Source organism: Gavia stellata, chromosome 29 (genome assembly GCF_030936135.1).
Source record: "Gavia stellata isolate bGavSte3 chromosome 29, bGavSte3.hap2, whole genome shotgun sequence".
NCBI lineage: Eukaryota > Metazoa > Chordata > Aves > Gaviiformes > Gaviidae > Gavia > Gavia stellata.
The window spans coordinates 2,721,376-2,738,100 of NC_082622.1; the positions used below are offsets into that span (position 1 = coordinate 2,721,376).

Below are 16,725 nucleotides of genomic sequence, written 5' to 3' on the forward strand. Positions count from 1 at the left end.
ATTGCTTTGATGGCAGCAAAGCAAAGCTGATTGGATTGTTATCTGTGAAGCCCAGAAAACAGCACCTAAGTATCATGTAAATGAATTACACAGATCAAGGCAGCGGCATTCCACTGCCAAGGGGAACTGACCCGGATCCAGGCCTCCAGAAACTCACTGTCGCCCCAAAACAACGACGCCCTTCAAGCCCTGCCAGGTGGCATGGTGTCTCCTCTTGTCCAGGGCACAGCAGCAAGTTTTGCAACAGATCTTTGACAGTTCTCGGGAAAGTTCAGAGCTGCTGCTTGGTTTGGGGGTTTGTTTTGTTTGTTTAAAGGTAAGCTGACACGTTTTTAAGCAGGTGATTTGAAAGGAAGAGAACTGTTCCTGTCCGCAGCGCTCTTCCCTCTTCTCAAAGGCAGAGCAGCCTTTCCCACCAGCAAATCCAAGCCACGTCGTACCCAACGGTGATTAGTAATCCAAGGGGCACGGACAAACTTGTCCGAAGGCCTTTACAAAGCAGATTAAAGAAGAGCATTTAACATTAATGAGCTGCAATAAATTAATCAGGAGCCAGAGGGAAGACTTTTTACTGCAAGAACTTTATTGCACTACGTCCAAGTGCTGAACCAAGTATTGTGCCTACGGGACATCGGTCACAATTACACTCCCCCCGTTTGTGTCTACACTGTATGACAGTCTGCACTTTTCACTATTTTTCCTCAATTAAGGCTGCAGAGTCATAGTATACGATAATTAGTACATTATAAATCAGAGTAAAACTAGGGGGAAGAATGCAAAGTTATACATATAGCATGTAAATTTTTTTTATTGTTCTTCAGAAGGGCTGGGGGTTTGGTTTTTAATCCAGCTCAACACCTTCCCCTCCAATCTGACTTCCATCATTTGTCAAATCAGCTTTAAATACCAGTATTTCATTTTACTAAAAACATCAACTTCAATTTGCAGAAACAGTTAGAACATTAGGCTTCTAGTTTGCGAGGGGAAGGTAAAGACCAGAATTAGGTAATTTCAGCATCGTCTACCTTCCACACAGACTCAGACATTACCAGATACGTTATTTCCCTAATGTAGGCATTGACATCACAAACACTTTCGCGTCTCCTTTATCTATTAAAGAAACCAGAAACGTTACACATCTTAAAGGGAGGAAGGAACTCAGTACAGCAATACAGCTTGAGTCAGGGTACAGACCGAGTTTTGTGGAGTGCAGTGTTTTCCAGCCATGGACCTCAAAGAGGTCTCAGCACATCTGTAAAGTGAGGGGCTTGACAAGTACCATTATTTTTTGCTCAAATTTATAAATCCTTTCCAGGAATAGAATTCTAAAAGTCCATTACCTGTCTTCTGAAAATGTTTGCACAGCTAAGCTGCAGACTAAAAGCAGAAGTCTAGAACAGGAAGAAATCCTGTGAAGGCAGTTCCCATCGCCCGCAGCTGAGGTATCGGTAAAAGATGGGTACCAGTCTACACCTGCCACAGGCACAGACCGACAAAAGCCTTTGGTGCTCCGCAGCAGAAGATCACAGGAGAGCATGACCTTAAACCTGTATTCAAAGCCCTCGGTGGCTGAATATTACAGACATAATGTCAAGTTGAAAGCGCATGAGGTCACTGCTGGGGCAGGGCACTAAGTTAACACGTTTGGTAGAAGTAGCCTTGCCAAAACTGCTTATTAGAGGCTGTAAAATGACTTGTCAGTGAATTAATCAAGACAACACCAATGGCCCTACAAAGAGAACGTGGTGCCAGTCCACACTCCAAAAATCAGCACATTTACGGTCTGCCAGCGGTGAATACACGATAGGCATGTTGGTGTGTAACGAGAGATTCTCCCTCCAAAAGAGCCTAATAAAAAAATCACAAGGCAATCAGTGGTTAAACTGAACTGTACATGAGGGCGAGCCTGGGGAAATACCCACACTAGGCATTTGTTCATGGACCACATTTCTGTGTGCGTACCATCTTTACCTCATCTACGATACAAGTGAGACCCGCCACCCAAATCCTGATTTACTGTGATCAGCAAGGCAGAGAATCTGGACAGCAGCAAAAAGCCTTTTCTTCTTCCTTATGACAGATAAATTAATTTTAAGTCCTTGTCTGAACTGCCCCTTGCTCACCTGGGACACTTTTGAACAGTCTTCTGCCGAGATAGATTTTCTATCTAGCAACAGAAAGACAACTGACATTTCAGCCAAATTCTTTGGAAAAATAAAAGACTCGCACGCACACACATAAAATCACACACACATGCATACACACACACTCAAAGAGTTAAAAGCACTATCTCCCACCAATCAGAAAAGGCCTTTAGTAGATTCACCAAAGGTATTAGGCAGGGAGTCTTCTGTTAAAGCCCACCAGGAGGTTTTTTTCCCCACCTGCGGAGCCTGAACACCACGTAGACATACAACACAGACATCACCGAATCTCTAGAATTTGCCCACGGTAGGCTTAAGGCTCTCAGAGTGCTCCCATACAGCAACAAAGGCTCCTCCTCACATCTCTCTGCCAGGTCCCAGCAAGGTTAAAAAAAAAAGGCAACTCCATTTAAAAGAGTCCCATAGGAATTAATGTATCAGGCCCTAACTGTGGGGTACTTTCCTCAAATCAAGAAAATAGTTTCTGCACAAGCCAATGCTCTGCTGGTTTTCCTTAGACATAAAATTTACTTTATTTCTTTTCTTAAAAAGTTAAAAATACAGAAGGTTTATAAACTGATTTTCTCCTTGCAGATGTTCGAACTGCAGCTTAAGGAGAAAACAATCCTTCACTGAAATGTTTCTCTTAATTTTTTTTTTATTTTTATTTTTTTCAATCATCACCACCATTAGGACAGAGGTTGAGGAGCACTGACTCCACCACTAATTTGATGACGTAGTTTGATTCCAGATTCACATTTCCAGGTGCCAAGAGTCCAGAAAACAGCCATGCTAACTTCTGCCTTCGTTTGACTTTTTTTTTATTGAACACAGCAGTGACCGTTGGCATCTTTGAAGCGTAATCGCATCTTAGGTCGGTATTTCTCAAGGTAAAGCAGCTGTTTGGAATTGAAAGCTCCCCTCCTTTTCCTAAAACAAAGAGAATGAAGGCTAGTATCAATGGAAAAAGTACTGCTTCAATCACCATACACATTCTGAGGCAGATTAGTCCCTGTTTCAAAGCTTTTCTGTATCTACAAAACAGCATTTTGGCTTCGTTCTGTATCCATTGACACTCTGAGGAAGAACAAACCAGGCCAGCACATGCAGTTCATCACCTACATGCCAATATTAAAATCAAAATCCAGTTAGCAAATTTCAGCATATTTTCTTGGATTGGGAGCGTTTATTTCCATCGCCAGCAGCAGTCACTGAACAACATCAAGGTCACCCTTTCCTTGCAGATGCATGTGCTACTTATTATATTAGCTAAGTAAGACCATGACATTCAGATACAAATATATAAGAGGTTCTCAGAAAAGAGCTTCTCGGTATAAAAAGTACTGTACCCAGGAAGAGAAAAAAGGCATTTAAGAAAGTAAAGATTCAGAAAAATCTGTTGATAGCAATACAGTTTACAAAGATAACTGAAGACCCTAGGAACCCATAAAAGGATGAATTGCTTTTTTGGCAAAGCTCATTCAACATAATCTTACCTGCTGAGCTTCATTTCAAGATCTGATGTTATCACTAAACCAACAGAGCTCTGCAGTCTCATCCTTTACCAGTTTTGTTATTTTCCAGACAGGTGATTTCTGACATCTCTCAGGTGGATAACACTCACCCACAACACCTGTAGCAGTCCTGGTGCTCACCTACTTGCTTTAGAAATTCTGCTTGGGGGCCCAACCTCACTAGAATTTTGTTTGGTTTTTTTTTTAATTAGGAGCAATTAGTCCATGTCCAATTCATCCACGATTCTTACAGCCCCAGCCTAGACATTTTTTCCTCCCAAGTTCAAAATCTTTAAGTCTTAGGTCAATGGCTTAATATGTAAGCCCAGATTTAAGAGAAAAAAAAAAAAAAAAAAGAGATCACCTTTTAATCCTCATCTCTAAACAGAGGAAAGGGCACAAGCCTCAGCATTAATGTCAAAGTCATGCCCATTATTGTCAGGATATAGCTACTAGAAAACAAATCGTAAGTCTAACAAACTTTGCCGAAGACGCATGTTGCTCAAATACAACGTAAACTGAGAGATTTCTTGAGAATGGGAAAGTTTAACTTACTGCCTTATAAACTGAACTGCATCTTCGTACTTCATTCCACATTCAATGAGAGCAAGTGCAACCAGGACAGGAGCCCTAAAGGAGAAATCAATATTTAAGGAAGGTCTAGAGAAACGATATATTGAACCCCTCAAAATACATCAAATTAATCTATAAACAGATAGCTTAAGTATTTTCTCTTTAAGCATTATCTACAGAAAGACATTTGCCCGCTGAGTACCTAATGTAAAATTTCTTTTAGTAGACAGCTCTGCTTCCAGCACACACACACAGAAAAATAAAAATCAATATCCTTAGTGTTTGGGGCATGAAACAATAATTCTAGATTTTTACACTTTCTCATTTCACTATAACCTAATTTTCTGCTTCACTAAAACAAGCGTGTGATACCTCTTGCAGGCATTTTGCTTCTTTTGACACTGTAGATTTAGCTGTACATGAGATAGATCTATGAAGCACTGAACAGACGACCTATATAGAAATGTATTTATTTCTTTTTAATTATGCGCGGTACACGGAACTGGGCGTTCCAGGGACAATAGAGTAAAGCTTTCTACTTTGGCGTCCACATTTTGGAAATCTGTTAAGTGTAAAGAGCTGGCTTTTCAAACAAGCCAAAATCACAGTACACACAGACCCTCTCCTGGATAGATGTTCACCCCACTGAACACACACAGTTGCAACAGGCACCTCTGACGGGTGTAGAGTAGTAAAGGATTAAACAGGTGCTAGCAATCGGACAACTTGTACTCATGGCTAAACGAGAACATAGCTCAGGAGAAACAACTCTCTCTCACTGCCATGCCACACCTGCATAAACAGAATTATTCACTTTCCAAAGGAAACAACTTGAAACTTCAAAAGTCACTTTAACAAAACAAAAAAAAAAAGCTGTCTCTTTTTACTATAGTTGAAGTTCAATTCCCTACTACAGGTAGACAGTTTCCCAGATTAAAGCAAAATCTGTGAAGCTCTTGCTTTTCCCTCTGCCAGAAATAGTCTGAGAACAACAGCAAAAAGGTCATCCTGCAAGGAATAGATCCACAACACGAGTTTGTGATATACAGAAGATAGGAAGCTTCCGGTACCCTTTGGCCTGATATTATGCAAGAAACAGCAGAGCTGAAAAATCACTTGAGTTACACGTGGCCACCTTCCTAAAGATATTCCTCAGATAAAAATAGAGCAGAAATGGATAAACAAATGTTAATTGCCCTGGGTTTTTGGCTCTTGTGTCTTTAAATATTGGCCATTTCTCCCTCTACCTCTTTATTTCCCGCATCTCTTCTCCTCTAGAGGTGGAACTTTAAGAACTTGGCACACTCCAACTCCGTGCTTACTGGACAACTTCAATCCACCTTTCTTGCCCACTCATTCATATCCTTAAATATTAACAACCCCATTGTTATTTTAACAATACTAACACTTAGGCTCTATTTCCTCCTAGGCCATAGGATACACATAACATTCAGAGATGACAGTTGGGAATATGAATGTACTTAGCTTTCCCAATACAGTCTTTTTTTAATTTCATCTTGAAAGGAAGTTCTTTCCAAAGAAGGAAGTTATATTTTAAGCGGTGAGGAGAGAAACATCAGTCTGCATGTGAGCAAGAAATACAAGCCTAACTCTTCCTACCACCGAAGTGGAGCCACTTTAAAGTAATTGAACCAGTTTTTCTAAATGCCTTTTTTTTTTATTACCACATGCTTAATAGTATACCAGTTAGAAACAGGAGGAAATTAAAAAAACAAACCACAAAACCAACAAACCTGTACAGCCTTAGAAATTGTACCATACATGTACATTGCGATTTTCAAGAAGCACAAGAGATTTTGTTGTTTTAGCAGAAAGACCTATACTTTCAAATTAATAGCATTTCTAACAGCTCGTGTCGTGCATGATTGACAGAAGTGTTCTGAACAATCTCTCCAAGTTTTTCCTCTCCTCCTGGATCAGAGTTACAAAATTACTGAAGATTTTTAAGCTGCAAAAAGTCTCTCTTGCTTTAAATGACTCAAACTTGATGCTACTGCTTTAAAGTGTTATTTGGGAGAAAACAGAGAAATTGGCATTTACTTAACACCTTTCATGACCTACCTCCCAAACAAATTAACTTTAAGTCCAGTAGAAAAACAAGACAGCAGAATACTAACCTTCCCAACCCTGCAACACAGTGAACAGCGACACAGCATCCAGGCTCTTCACGAAATTTGGTTTTCAACAGGTTTAGCCAGTCGTCAACTATCTGATTCGGGGGTGGTGCTCCATCATCAAATGGCCAGTCCTTTGAAGGAAAAAAAGGACATTAGCCATATGGATTTCAAGCCATAGTCAACAGCAAGGTATCCATAACTGGGAGAAGCAAAACACCGCATTCAGCAAGAATGTCCGTATTACACAAACGGTTCTGTGAGTATTTTTCTGGTTGCACAGAAGTTTGCAAGTCAATCTCATAATGCAACACTAAATGTTTAACAACCATTTAATTGCACTTTCCAATAAAATTCCAATAAAACTCTACACTAACTCCTTTGTAGTATAGAATTTTTAGAAAAATAGCTGCCCTTGAAATCTCATTTTATTAAAAATATGTAAAAATCAATAGACATTTCAAATAAACATTTGAAAGATGAGAACTCTGTAGACTTTGCCTGCGGTTGTGTCAACCTTTTAAAATACTATTTGTACTGCAGACTCTGTACAGAGAAGGTACTTCATAACAACTCAAACAGATCAGCTTGTCCAGCTGTCACGAATCCAATAAGCAAGACAGTCAAAATTACCTGGGTATTTTCAAGTCAAAAAATGACACTCACAAGCAAAAATGAAGAGTGCTTAGACAAAGGCAAAGTCAACAACTAAACAGCATTGACAATTACATTTCTGCCTATTAAAGGGGTAGCCAAGATTTAAACTACCTAGGCCACATTTAGTATCATCAACATCGCTGTCAATCCAAATTACATGACAGAAGCTTCCCATTTTCCTGAGGTCACAGCCCTCTCCTGGAACTTGTGGTAAGTGGAGTACTACATGTCCTATATTTCAAGACCAAGCACAATGTCACATGCTTTATAATCTTCTCAGACACAAAGAGTGCTGTAGAAAGAGCACTCCTAGATGCAAGGGGAAAATAATACTTAGTAGTTATTTAGCACTTTTCATTAGACAACTGCAATGCATTTTACAAGAGAGACTCAGCCAGAGTTTGATATTATTCAACAACCTCTCCAAATTGTAGGGAAGCTGCTTTGAAAGGAGGCCTCTTCTTCCCTCATCGGTTAGAAACAAGCCTTTCATGTAGTATCTGGAGAACAGGTTAACATGAAGTAATATTCTCTGAAGCCTGAAAGAAGCACGCGGAAACTCTGAACAAGTACAACCAGAGGTTAGGAAAAAAAAAAGCCAGACTTAATTTTGAAATGTACTTATTGCTACCCTAATACTTGCTGAACAGCAAGTACAGCTTAGCACACACCTCAGCCCAAGAGCACCTTACAGACACGTTGGCACTTAAAGCTGCAAGGTGGAAATCTGTCTCAGAACTACAAAACCAGAAAGCTTTAAGTTACTGAAATAACTTTATATGTTACTAACTCAGAAAGATACACGAAATCTGAAGAGTGCAGAGAACTCCTATTTTAAAGGCAATGGGAAATTAAAAATATCTGGGACAACACAGCAAAATAAAAGGTTACAGAAACAAGATCATAAAGTTAAACTTGTTCTTTCTAATAAAAGGCATTTACAAGATTTTCCACTCAATCACACACTGCTAGCAATATTATTTTAGGCCTAGTGTCATCCACTGTCCCAGGAAGAGATGTATGGGCTGCCAAGAGAAGAGGCATTGCCCACTGCAAGGTGTTTTCACTTGAAACTGCCTTGCAAAGAACAGGATTTACATGTCATTTTAAGTCCTAGTTTTGGATTAAATTAAATCCTTTCCTTCAGACCAAATACAATGCTTTAGCTTACGTGTTAACCGTCTTGTCCACACAACTCTTGTGCTGGCCTGAATTAATGACAATCGTCTCTTCCCCACAGATCATCACCTACCCAGTCACAGTACACCACTGACATTAAATTTGCGCTGATAAAACACTGCTGCATGGGGCGCTGCCCAGAATGAGGAACAAGAATAATTCTGGGACTAGAAGAGTAATTGCAGCAAAGTTTTGCAGGTTTTTTTCCTGATTACGAGTTCTGCCAGCATCACCTCCGAATTCCTGTTGGACAGGACAGAAAACAAATTGCTAAGCTGCACAACCAGAACAGTCATTAATAACCAGGATGATGCACTGAGATTGCACAAACAGAAAATATAGCTCTTTTGTGCCACCCTGCAGTAGCTGGGAAGGATGATAGGCAAGAAAGGGTTATTCTTATTTACCCTTTATCTGGAGCAGCTTTGCTCAGCAGAACAGCTCTGGGTTTGTCAGTCAGCAACGACTGCAGGATTGGCAACGCAGAACTGAGATGACCAAGAAGCAGTAACAGGAGTTTAAGGTGAAAAAGACCCCTTTCTTCAAAACCCGTGTGCAACCCGCGCTGAAGTTACAGCACCAAAACGCTCCCAGAACTGCCTGCATCTGTGTAGGATGGGGCTGCGGCCACCAGCGTGGAACCTTCCCACCTCCAGTACCAGAGCCCATAGCGATGCAGCAAGTAGCAGACGGCAACGAAGTCGCATCTCTAACACTAGCACCCAGGCAGCGGCCGTTCTGGAGGGCACAGACCATAAAGAAAGTCTGATCCAGGGATGAATGGTAAATGAAGGACCGATAGAAGCAGAACAATGAAACGCGTCTTAGATCCTGAAGATGAACAAAACTATCACAGCCTCCTTGGTTGCCAGCCAGTGCAAAAATACTTCCAGAAAAAAAAAAAAGACCAGTTTTTCCGATGTAGCATTTCTATGTTACAAGACCTTACACATTAACATAACTGTAAGAACTGCAGAAGCCCACAGAAACTAAATCCATCCCCGCCTCCTGTCTCCTGGATTTAATCTCTGTTGATAAACATGCGCATGCAATAGTACTACTTCAAACACGGAACATTTAATTCTCTACTTTCTCACTATGCCATCTGCCAAAGCAACTCTCTAGCTGCCACGTTCTACCCATCTTGCCAGTACATGATCCTGAATCACGGCATGAGAGCAGGCTTTGCTAAAATGCTCTCATTTTCAGGGGTTTCACTATGCTTTTGACCTCAACAGTTTTAAAATAGACACTAATCTCTCTCAGGCTGTGTTTTTAATCTTAATGTTATTTTTGCAAGCAAGTATTAGCTTTAAACACTGACGTGTTATTTTCTCAGCCAGATGGTAATTCAATACCATTTCTGAACAGCAACAGGACTCTGCTTTGAAAAAGCATGCATTCATAGGAAGGAAAAGCTATACAGGAGGTGGTCGTGTCGGTGACTAGTTAAACTTATCTCAAACAGCAAAACACTATTGCAGTACAGTAAATTACTAAGACAAGCTCATGACTGGGATCATCAGAATCAATGATGACATTAGCTGCAAACCCTCCCTGTCACCTCCTGCTTTCCGTTACCCTTAACGGATGCCTGGTGGATTTATGCTCTCTCCTGTTTTGCCTTCTGCAGCAGTGGAATACTAAGGAGAACTGGTACGTACCGACTGCGGAGAGGCTTGTTAGCTTAGTTAGAGAGAAATGTGGGCAGACACAAAACTCTTGCACGTGTTACTCAAAGTGAAAGGCTCTCCAACAGAACGGTGCTTAGCAGAGCTGGTGGAAACAGCATTTCCAGTTTTTAGAAAAACTTCCTCAAAAAACTGCTTTCAGTTCAAACCTGGCCAACACCAAGTTTTTAAAGTTTCTTGAGAACCAAAATCCCCGAACTATTTCAGAACCGCAGGCTCCAGAACACAGAGCACTCCTTGGCTCCTGCAGCTGCCTCAGCCATGGACCAGAGAAGGTAGATTTTGCTTGCAGCTGCAGGAGCCAAGGTCAGCTGGCCTCACAGGGCAGCCACCCTGGCAGAGCTGGACACCTGCAAAACCACCCTAAGACTTCTAGGAGGAACTCAGATCTGTGCTGTGGTACAGGAACACAGAAACACTCTAAGCCCCAGCTTAAACCAGGGCTCTGAGGGCTTCTACACCAGAAGTTTAATCCTCCCAGTCTCTGGCAACCTTAGGAGTATCGCAGCTAGAGGTTTCACAGCAGCATGCCCGAAAATACTGTGATGCTCAAGTCCAAGACAGTTCTAGAGTGAACAAAAATGCTATTCCAGAACACAGCCCTAGGAGCACTGATAGCCCTGTAAGCAACTGATTTTTCCAACAACACTGAGGCACATGTGGCTGCCTGGAACTGGAGTAAATGCTTACTAGGGCCGGGAGCCAAGAAACCTGACTGACCTGTACGTGGAGTTTTCAGAAATATGCCAGGATACAAGTTTTTCTCCTAATGGAAAACTGCAGAAGTTTTCCTCCGACTAAGCCATAAAACTCAAGAGGCAATAGAAGACTGACTACCTGCAACAAGAAGGTAAGATGCAATTTCTGGCCTCACAACAGAGTATTACTCACTCCAGTAAAATAAACTGATTGTATCTGACACACTATAATAATTCAGAAGTATCGCCTGGAAAAATACCGCCTGCAAGCTTAGTATGAGCACACACCTATTAAAAAAACCTCCCCTAAAACACAAAGCAATACCAGATGATAGAGCCAGACAGTCATTGCATAATGCTAACTCTGAGTAGCAGTTAAGGAATTCCACCTGCTGAACAGGGAAGCCACCAGCAGCCAGGCTGCATTTGGACGTGAGCAGTGATGAGGCTATCGATCAATATCCTGCTACAGTCAGTCCACTGAAGCCTTAGTCTTAAGCAAATTAAGCAGCCTATGAATACGGCAGCTATAGCCTCGAAAAGTGGCACTTCCTGAATGAGCGAGAGAAGGGAGTTTTATCTGCATCCCAAGAAGGTCAACAGTAAAGCCCGAAAGTGCTGCACCTAGAGAAAAGGACCAAACCCAGTTGTGCGAACCACAAGGCTGAATACTGGATTAGTATCGACCTAGACACTAAAAGGCAACCAAAATATCTCAACAAATCCAGAAATCCAGGAACAGACATTTCTAAGCGCTCAGGCGATGGTAATAAATCAGCAAGTACTTTTCACAAAAGTACAGTGAGTTTCTCAAAACCAGCTTTAGCTGATGCAGGGGACCACATTGCTTTTGGCCCATCTCAAACAGTCATAAGCTCTTGCCCAAAGCATGAAGGCTCATCCCCACCACTTCTAGACAAGTGATTTTTCATTTTTAGACAGTTTTAAAGGCAACTCACTAGAACCTGGATTCCTTCTTTTTCGATAGGAGCTTGATCATAAGTGGCATCACAAACTCGCACCAAGGTTGTCACTCCGTACTTCTTCAGCTCCTTTAAGAAGAATGAAAACATGTGAGCACACTGAGAGAGTGAGTAATTAAAGAACGTTCTCATCAGCTACAAAACTAAACATTTTACACAGAGTCAGCTGTTGCACAGCTCCAAGGTGACTACACAACGAAGGAGCAAGGGCCAACGCAGAAAGGGGGATTTATGGCCTACATTAGGACAAGGGTTACAAGTGACAGGAGTAAGCACGAAACACCTCTGAATTATTCTCTAGAGAAATGCCAAGGTGGAAGAAAATTGCATATATAAGAGCAAAATTAAAATAGCTGCTTATATTCTCCATGCAGCTTCTTCTCTTTAAATAGAAGCCTGGAACTGTTTGCTTCAGCCAGTGTGTTGACATTTTGAGGCAGGGAAGAACAGAACACACACACACCACCATACTCTAGCTTCCTTGTAATGCGCTATAAGTAGCCCATTGTGCTAGATAAATAATCAGAAGATCAAACAAAAGCTGTTCCAGTTCACTTTGAAGGTTCATACAGCAAGCAGAATTTCCTCTTGTGTTTGGAATGAATCACTATAACTTCTAACAATTAGCAACAGTACCTATTCCAGAGTCAAGACTCCTGAAAAAGGAAGACAATCCACAATAATAGGAAAAAAATATATATATAAAGACCAAAAGAAAGTGGCTTTCAGACAAAATTAACCACTAATATCTGAGGAGATTTGTGGTGAAGAGCACACTGCTAAATGATGGAAGGCTGTTAATAGCCACAGACATCAGTATCAGATGACAGGATCTCTTTGGAATGAAAAAGACCTGCATACACAAGCTGAAAGTCCTCTAGATATAAGATAAAAGGGCATAAAGATATAGCAGGTTTGGGGTGAACTAGAATGCAGGAATACACTGTACTACTGCTTCTCTGATGATACCATCTGTTACTTTTTCAGAAAACTGAGTATTAAAATTCGCAGTATTTTAAGATCTTATCGTGTCATTAACAGTGCGATCCACTGCCCATCGTAATTGACTCTTCCCATAGTTCGACCCAGGCAGATTCACTTTTCACAGAAAAATTCTGGCACCTGAAACCTCTGACAATTCTGGGATTGATAGGGCAGTTTAAGAACAAATCCTGTAAACTAAAACGTCAGTTTAAATATTGCACCTGATCCTACTCTAAGGGAGAAGAAAGGTCAGAAACCAGTTACAATTCTGTTAACTACTTTTTTAAAAGCCAAAAGATGAGCAATAGATCGATATATTAGAAGCACTGCATTATTTAATGAAAAATGACGTTTAGAATCGCAGAACATGCAGTCCTTCAGAAACCAGGACAAGAACGATGGCAAGGGTGTGTGACTGTATTCTAAAATGGCAGCTCATCCAGCCTCTTGCAATTAAGGAAATGCAGGACTTTGGAGAAAGTAATCAGTGGATTCTCTTCTCGTGCTGTCAAGAGAACGTGAACAATCTATTAAAGATAAAAACACCTTAAGTTTCAAGCAACGTGTAACGTACAGCCAAAGCATTGAGCAACAGGTGTGAAGAATGACTGTTCAGTACTTCTACAGAAGCTATGAGCATACAAGGAAAGAAGGATGATACTTTGACTGCCTTACCTCTATGAACTTGCTGAGGGTTGCATTGGTTGGGTTGTGAGTGATCAGGAAACGCATATTCTCATAAGTAATTTCCACGGGGGCTGGACGGTTCATAATGGCAAACAAAATGTGTAAGGGGCCAAAAAAAATAAAATAAAAAAAATAAAAATCAATAACCTTGGAAACGTTTCACAGCAGAAAACATTAAAAAGACCACTAAAATGCCTGGGATTGATCAGAGCTTGCTTTGATGTGTTTGTTCCTTAAAGAATTTGCTTCTAGAAAAGCAGGTTTGCTTCAGAATCCACTTGAATTCAACTTCGGCCTCAATTACTGCAGGTGGTATCCTTCAGACTCCAAAAATTCTGACTACATGCAAGACTAGGCAGCCTGTTCTACATTTAGGCACTGGTGAGGCAAAAAAGTAAGGGCAGATTTTCTCTCCACTTTGTTTTCTTGATGCTTAGTTTTGCTAGAGTCAGTAAAAGGAATATGCTTCCAATGTGCAGAAGATATCCCATATATTTGAGTGTGTTCACTGTGTCTGGAGTCTTCAAGGCAAAGTAATTATGGCACGTAGAACCCCCTGCACTCAGCTCACTTGTCAGCCAGGATGCTGTGCTGGGCCTGGCAGAAGTCTGCCCTCACACTCAGAATCGCCATAAATGTGCGACGTATATTCCAACAGAACACCTAAAGAGAAGAAAAATATCGTGTAAGAGGAATTGTTGCTTCTACTTCCAGAAACACCAAATATTGACCCTCCCAGAGAAACTCAAATTAGACTAGGTAAGACTATATTTAAAAAACAAACGAAAAGCAATCTTTACAGGAGTCCCAATAGCTGTAATCCCAAATATTCTTTCGGCACCGAGCATGCTCTAGCCCGGAGAGATGGGACTTCTTGTAACTGCTGTTCCCGGCAGCCAGGCACCGGAACCGAGAACAAGGAAACCTTTCTGTGCTCTCTGCAGCCCCTCCCTCCCAACCAGGTGCCCGAGAAGAGGAGAAAATAGCACAAAGCCAAGTACACGCTTGAAAGCATCCATTGGTACAGTCATACCTGTTTGGCTTAAGCCCAAATATGTAAAAAAAAATATTGTTGGTACAGCTTAATTTTCTGAATAAAATAGGCAGTACAAGCAGAAATAAAGAGTGTAACTGCCATGTATTTGAGCTTTTGCTAGCAGATAAATTTCACCAACATTGTTGTATCGCCAAACTCCCAACAGTAGTAGGGAGAGATCCTCCAGAAATCAGTTATTTCAAAAGCAACCAAACGGTCATTTAGCAGTAATAACTTTTAGTTATTCCCAGTCTTATCCGTGTTTACAGACTAGGGCGTTAAGACAGCAGCAGCTTCCAGTCCTAACACACAGGATTCAAAATATAGATTTTTTTAGCAACAACAATAAAAGATGGAAAACGTAATTCTACCATGAAGTTCGGGGGGATGAAAATGGAGCTAACCTAAACTAGCTCAACTCATTGAAGGCTGAAATACTAAATAAGCAACATGGCTTTTCACTGCATTTAAAAAGCGTGAAGCCAAAGAATCACTACTGACACATCTTTTTTTACGGAAAAATTTTAAAATCAGTTTAGTAAAATGCAAACTAGCAGCTGGAAGTCACAAACCTGCAACTCAAGCAGAAAGGTCAACGTGGCACATTCAAGTGGATACAATTAGGGAAAAACACACATGCATGAAGTTCACACCCCAAACTTCTGGTGCGCTCAACATTTTAATGAGATCCTCACTTTAAAATAGTCAAATTAAGTTCTACAAAATTACCTTTTTCACTGACATGAAGTAAAAAAAAAAAATCACCCAAAGAACAGCAATTATTTCCTTAAAGAACAGCTTTCAATGCCAAAAAAATACATTAATTAGGTTGCCAGAGGCAAGAACAAAGATGTTTCCAATAACCTCCCCCAACCTTAACGCGGTTCTTACTCTGAGTGACTGAAATACAAATTTCAAAAATGAATCCTGGAATATTTTATGAGCGTAATGACTACAGGATTAAGTCTCACCCCAGATGGAAGAGTCCCATCTGAACACATCATACTCAAGTCCTTACACTTGTCAATGCTTGCACATTTGTCACAACTCTCTCATATACACCACCAAATCTCAAAGCAAAGGCTTTGTTAAAATGTATTACAGTCTGCTACAGCTATGATGTACCAAGGACAGAATGACTGAAGTCCAACACCTTAAAAACTCAATGCAAAAAAGTATTTTTTTCAGGCAAATACTGGCCTGTTTTTCCCCCATTCAACACATGCTCCAGTCATCCAGCACGTCCTGGAGAGTGACCCGCAGACTTACATTACCGGAACAGTTTCGAAACTAACTTTTTAGGACCTAAGAAGGTTATTTAAATAAAAACATTGGTCAACAGATCTTGGCATAGGAGATCAAAACTTGGATCCTGAGTACCAGAGGCTTACAGCATTACAAAGTACGTTATCGTGAGGGAAAGAGATATTGTGTCATATTTAAACAAACCCTTCAAACATTTTTCTTTTCAGCACCAATAATTTGGTTGGAAGAGCCTCCTCCAGTGCTATTTGCACTGCGAGTTGTATCAGCTCAGGTCATGATGGTTACACTTCTCCTCCCTCAAGCAAATCAAAGAGGGAATTTCAACCCAATTATGTTAAAAGTCTTTTGTAAAAACTATTTACCAAGTCATTAAGAAAGGACACATGGAGATGACATGTTCCAGTAAATTAAGTATGGCAGGGGGAGTCACCAACTCAAGTCCTGCTCTCAAATCTGCAGCTGCTTGTGGTCTGACCTTGGCCAAGCCACTTTCAGTAGCTGAACTCGTCTGCAGAACAGGGATGACACCATCTTCCCTTCCCCAAGGAGTATTACTGAAGCATTTAATTAGCTAATAGTTAAGGAGTGATTAAAAATGTAAAGCACTGTATTTAAGTCTGAAAAATTATTTCATGAAGGATAAGAAGTTTATGTAGCACATAACCCTATTTTTGAAACAGTTTGGTTACTGACACAGATATCCCTTTCTCCCGTGACTTTCAACTGCTAAATGTTAAGCTAAAGTTTAAAAAGAAAAACCAGGCTTCTAATTAAGAAAATGAAAAACAGGAAAAACCCTATTGTCTACAACTTCTGATCTCCTCAAGTAAATACATTAAAATGTCTTCCTCCCTGTGTTAGCAAGCAAATTTGCACTTCAAAATCCCACGGTAACTGAGTGCTATCAAACTGACGACGGTAAATCCCAAGAAAACTGAGTGCTATCAAATTGATGACCAGGTCTATGCACAAGATAAAACAAGAAATATTTTTTCAGCCAATTAACCTTCAACTTTTTATACTTCGAAAGTGAGATAGCACATGGAGAGAAACCAAAAAGTTACATGATTTCTGAGGCCAGGCACATAAAGGGAGCAGAAGTATCCAACACATCAGCGTTACGAATGAGCTGCAACAGCTCCATCAGGAACCAGAGGAGGAGAAAAAGCAGAGACAGG

General features: G+C 40.7%; 1 protein-coding gene across 4 annotated transcripts; it reads right to left on the bottom strand.

Annotated features, from left to right (window-relative positions):
• Window positions 1-562: 562 nt before the first annotated feature.
• PTP4A2 (protein tyrosine phosphatase 4A2) lies at window positions 563-13,429 on the bottom strand. Of its 4 annotated transcripts, none has more exons than XM_059830688.1 (5): window positions 13,234-13,429; window positions 11,551-11,643; window positions 6,370-6,461; window positions 4,214-4,288; window positions 563-3,074 (listed from the first exon to the last, which is right to left on the bottom strand). In XM_059830688.1, the coding sequence occupies exons 1-5, from the start codon at window positions 13,327-13,329 to the stop codon at window positions 2,966-2,968; spliced, it is 465 nt and encodes a 154-aa protein (XP_059686671.1). In that variant the 5' UTR covers window positions 13,330-13,429; the 3' UTR covers window positions 563-2,965. The 4 variants fall into 4 exon arrangements, with proteins under 4 accessions (XP_059686671.1, XP_009814094.1, XP_009814096.1 ...); XM_009815792.2 differs by having other exon boundaries at window positions 6,370-6,500; XM_009815794.2 differs by lacking the exon at window positions 11,551-11,643 and having other exon boundaries at window positions 6,370-6,500.
• Between the last annotated feature and the right edge of the window lie 3,296 nt (window positions 13,430-16,725).

Excerpts from the sequence above, each read along its gene's own strand:
- PTP4A2 (XM_009815792.2), bottom strand. The coding sequence starts at position 13,329 with ATGAACCGTCCAGCCCCCGTGGAAATTACTTATGAGAATATGCGTTTC. Across the intron at positions 4,289-6,369 it reads TGTGTTGCAGGGTTGGGAAG|GGCTCCTGTCCTGGTTGCAC; the intron begins GTTAGTATTCTG and ends TTTCTCCTTTAG. Across the intron at positions 3,075-4,213 it reads GCAGTTCAGTTTATAAGGCA|GAAAAGGAGGGGAGCTTTCA; the intron begins GTAAGTTAAACT and ends TCTTTGTTTTAG.